At 42.9% G+C, this 3,830-nt stretch overlaps 1 protein-coding gene across 1 annotated transcript in view; it reads left to right on the forward strand.

Moving 5' to 3' along the window:
• Positions 1-371: 371 nt before the first annotated feature.
• HIF1AN (hypoxia inducible factor 1, alpha subunit inhibitor) overlaps positions 372-3,830 on the forward strand; it is a gene marked incomplete at its 5' end in the record, with an annotated part of 7,325 nt that continues 3,866 nt past the window's right edge. The window contains 2 exons of the mRNA XM_008939331.1: positions 372-622; positions 1,855-2,003. Coding sequence (XP_008937579.1) covers positions 372-622; positions 1,855-2,003 — 400 coding nt within the window. The remainder of the gene's footprint in view (positions 623-1,854; positions 2,004-3,830) is intronic.

Here is a 3,830-nt window from a genome sequence, read left to right on the forward strand (position 1 = left end):
TTCTGCCTTCAGAGTTATCTTTCTGCTAGCATTTACTGCTCCATAGCTGAGGCTGGAAGTGACCAGACCAGAGTGTACTGTGTTTCCTTGCTACGTGGCATGACCAAGTTAGGCCTAGAACTGTTCCCAGCTAGTGTTTGTCTACCCTCCTGTGTCAGAGGTCAGCTGAGCAGAGAGTGGACTCGCTCCCGTTGCTAACAGGAGCATGCTGCCTATCATGCTTTGCTTGTTTTTCTCCCTAGACCAAGGTGGCTCTAATGCTGGCTCCAAATCCCCATTTTCAAAGAGAGTTTGTGTGGGTGCAGTAGCAAACGTGATCGTGCCCAGGTTCAAGAGGTCCCCGAATCTATAAACTTCCTGTTTCTCTCCAGGAGCCCGTGGTGCTGACAGACACCAATCTGGTTTATCCTGCTCTGAAATGGGACCTGGACTACCTCCAGGAAAACATTGGCAATGGGGACTTCTCAGTGTACAGTGCAAGCACACACAAGTTCTTGTACTACGACGAGAAGAAGATGGCCAATTTTAAGAACTTCAAACCCAAATCGAGCAGGGAAGAGATGAAGTTTACTGAGTTTGTGGACAGACTCAAAGAAATACAACAAAAAGGGAGTGCCGAGAGGTAAGTGATAGGTGGAGGTTTCTGTGTTTCTCCAGGGCTAAGTGGGGGGTGAATTTCTCCTCAGTGAGGGTTGATGATTAAAACCTTTCACACTTTTAATGTTTTTTTTTTTTTTTATAGTCCTGCTTTTCTTGCAGGGCTGCTGGTTGACAGCAGCCTTGTTACCCAGTTTGAAAAGTCATTAGTTAATCAAACTGTTCCCATTGTCTGCAGAGATTTTAAAACTTTTTTTCCTTCTCTGTCTGAGGTAGGTTTAGGCTAGAGAAAGCCTTAAGCTTTACTTTCTTCTGGCAGCTCTGGTATTGGTGGAGGAGCTTCGTTACCCCATGGAAAGGTACAGGCTGTGGCACTCAGCCTTTTTTAGAGAACACTGGGGCAGCTGGGGGTAACCCTCTTGCAGGATGAGGGGGAAGGGTTGCATACCTGCTGTGTATTTGTTGGGGGTGATGGCCTCCACCACTGACATGGTTTTAAGTTACTCAGAGGAGCTTCACCTTTATACAGAATATGTTCTGTATAATATTAGCAACTGTCCCTGACCCCTCAGTGAATTCATCAGTTGCCAGCCCTCTAAAAGGACTTACAGATGTTCAGTTGTCTCTTGTGGAAGCAACTTGGTGTCCTTGCCCACTTGTGATCTGTGCTTTTCTTTCTGAGATTCAGGTGTGTGCTTGCTGAGAGAAAAGGCAATCCTTGAGCTTAAAAAAACACTTTTCTCCCAGCATTGCAGACAGCAGGCTGTAATACTGTGATTGCTAATACAGGTGTTTGAGTTCTCTGATCCTCTATGTCTAAAAGTAAGTGTGACTTTAATTTGATCCTGAAATCTGCAGGGTTCCCTGAGCCTTTTTTTGCCCTCACACACTGGTCTAGAAGAGATGACTCTTATACAGATGAGTTAGAGTGGTGGCATTTGTCTGGGGATTATTCATGAGTGTGGTTGATGTTTGACAGTGGCCAGTCTGTTCACAGTTTCTTCCTCCCACTCTTTTTCCCATTGTGATTGTTCAAGTGGAACTGAGTTCTCATCCCTTCTCTATGAGGAAATCTCTCAGCAAAGTTTGGGGATTTCTTGAAACTGTTTCCTTCCAAAAGTGTTTATGGTGTGTGGTGATAAAACAATCTCTAAGAGTTAAGTTTTTTTGTTTTGAAACCTTTCTGAAGAGATGTAGAGATAGGTCTTTGTAACAAAGCTTAATAACTGATTTCTGCTTTTCTCTGGGAAAATTCAGGCTATATCTGCAACAAACCCTGAATGACACAGTTGGAAGGAAGATTGTGGTGGATTTCCTTGGTTTCAACTGGAACTGGATTAACAAACAGCAAGGGAAACGTGGCTGGGGTCAGCTGACTTCTAACTTGCTTCTTATTGGCATGGAAGGTAAGCAGGTTCTTCTGACTGGAGGAGAAGGGTAGAAGATTTGGTCAGCAGTTCTCTATTTCAGCTCCAGAAAGTCTTTCAGATGTGTTTTCCAGTAGTTTCCAAGTGTTCCTTCAGAGCAGGTAGCCTAAAAGTTTGGGAGCAGACTGTTCTCATGACTGAACTTGCCTTATAGAGAGGAAACAGCTAAAGGAGTAGCCTGTGTTTCCCCAGGGACATCCTGTGAATGCCTGGCTGTAATCTGCTTGTGGAAAGGCTCTGTGTGATGCTGGCAGGGCTGTGTTTGCAGTAACTGCTGATTCTGAGACCTGTTCATTGTTTCAATGCTTCAGATGCTGTAGATTTAAAATGCTCAGAGTCTGCAGATGGAAAATGCAAAAGGGTTTGCAAGTTGAGCAAAGTTAGTCTTCCAGGCTTTTCTTAGCATGTTGAGTGTCTACCTGGGAGAAAATACAATTACTGTGAAGCATTTCTTCTTATTTGAGCTGCTACACTGTGGAGAGAAATTCTCTTTCAATTAAGAGCTGAATTTCTTCTTCAGAGGTGAGAGCACCAGGTGGCTTGAAGATGGGTAAGTCCTAAAAATACCTGAGTAGGGTGGAATTCCAAATCTATGTGGAGACTTAAGAACAGGCAGATGCCTTAAAAGACAGAGGTACTACTACACTGTTGACAAGGAGAGCATTCTAGTAGAAAGTAATCTCACTAACTGGGCAAGGAACATAAGTAGTGTTGTGCAGTGGGATGGCCTGTAGTCAGTGTGGCCATTGCTTCCAGTTAGAATTAGTTGGCAATTTGGGCTCTTCTGACAGCAGATATTATTTCCCCTTTGCAACAAGTCATGCTCTAACTTACATTAGTTTGTGCCACTTGTTTTGCTAGCTGGGAGGAGGGAACTTCACATAAAAGCACTGCACCAGCACTTCCCTATGGGCCATAATAGGATGACTAAAATCCCATTGCCAACAGATTGTGCACAAGAACAAGCAAGGAGTGACTTTACAGAAGCATGAGCTTGTATGATTTGTTTAATGAAGTTATGGGGTTAACTCTTACCTTAATTCTCTTTAGTGAAAATACTTGTAAAGCTAAAAGAGGCAGTTGGCAAACAACTTGCAAAACGTAGTTGTGAGTGAGTGGTATGACATGCCCCACTGCATTTAAAGATCTGACTAAATTTAAGATCTGGTGGTGACAGTCAGAATTCAGAGCTGTTAATCAGACTGAGGAGGTGCTGTTGGGAGCCCCAATGACAAAGAGATTTGTTTACTTGTTTTCTTGCAAAACTACTAGGACTTCTTTCAAGATGAGACTATTAGACTCCTTTTCTATAGACTAATAATTTTTGAAAGTCCATTCCACAACTTGTTATCTGAACAGTGTTTTATGAAAAAAAAACTTCCAGTCAACATTCACCATCTGCCATTCATGGACACAAGCTGGAAATCCTAATCCTGTAGAGCATAAGCTGCTGAATATGGATTTAGAATGGAAATGAAGTAGACTAGCAACTGCTCAATAAAGGCTGACTGATGCAGTGATCTGTTTGTAATGTTCCTGTGTTCATTTTCCTTGTTTGGTGTTCTGTCCCGGTTAGAAGGCAGAACTGTGTCCCACCTCCCTTATCCCTCAGTTTCCCAGATAGAGAGGTAAATAAGGAAGGCAGGGGGAATGAAAACCTTGCACCAAATTGAAAATTAACAAAATGAAATATATTATTTAACAGGGATCAGAAAGGAAGAAGGGAAGGGGTTTGAACAGGGTACAGAAAGGAAGAAGGGTAGGGGTTTAAACAGGGTACAGAAAGGAAGAAGGGTAGGGGTTTAA

The sequence above is a fragment of the Merops nubicus genome, unplaced genomic scaffold (genome assembly GCF_000691845.1).
Source record: "Merops nubicus isolate BGI_N331 unplaced genomic scaffold, ASM69184v1 scaffold29804, whole genome shotgun sequence".
In the NCBI taxonomy this organism is placed as follows: domain Eukaryota; kingdom Metazoa; phylum Chordata; class Aves; order Coraciiformes; family Meropidae; genus Merops; species Merops nubicus.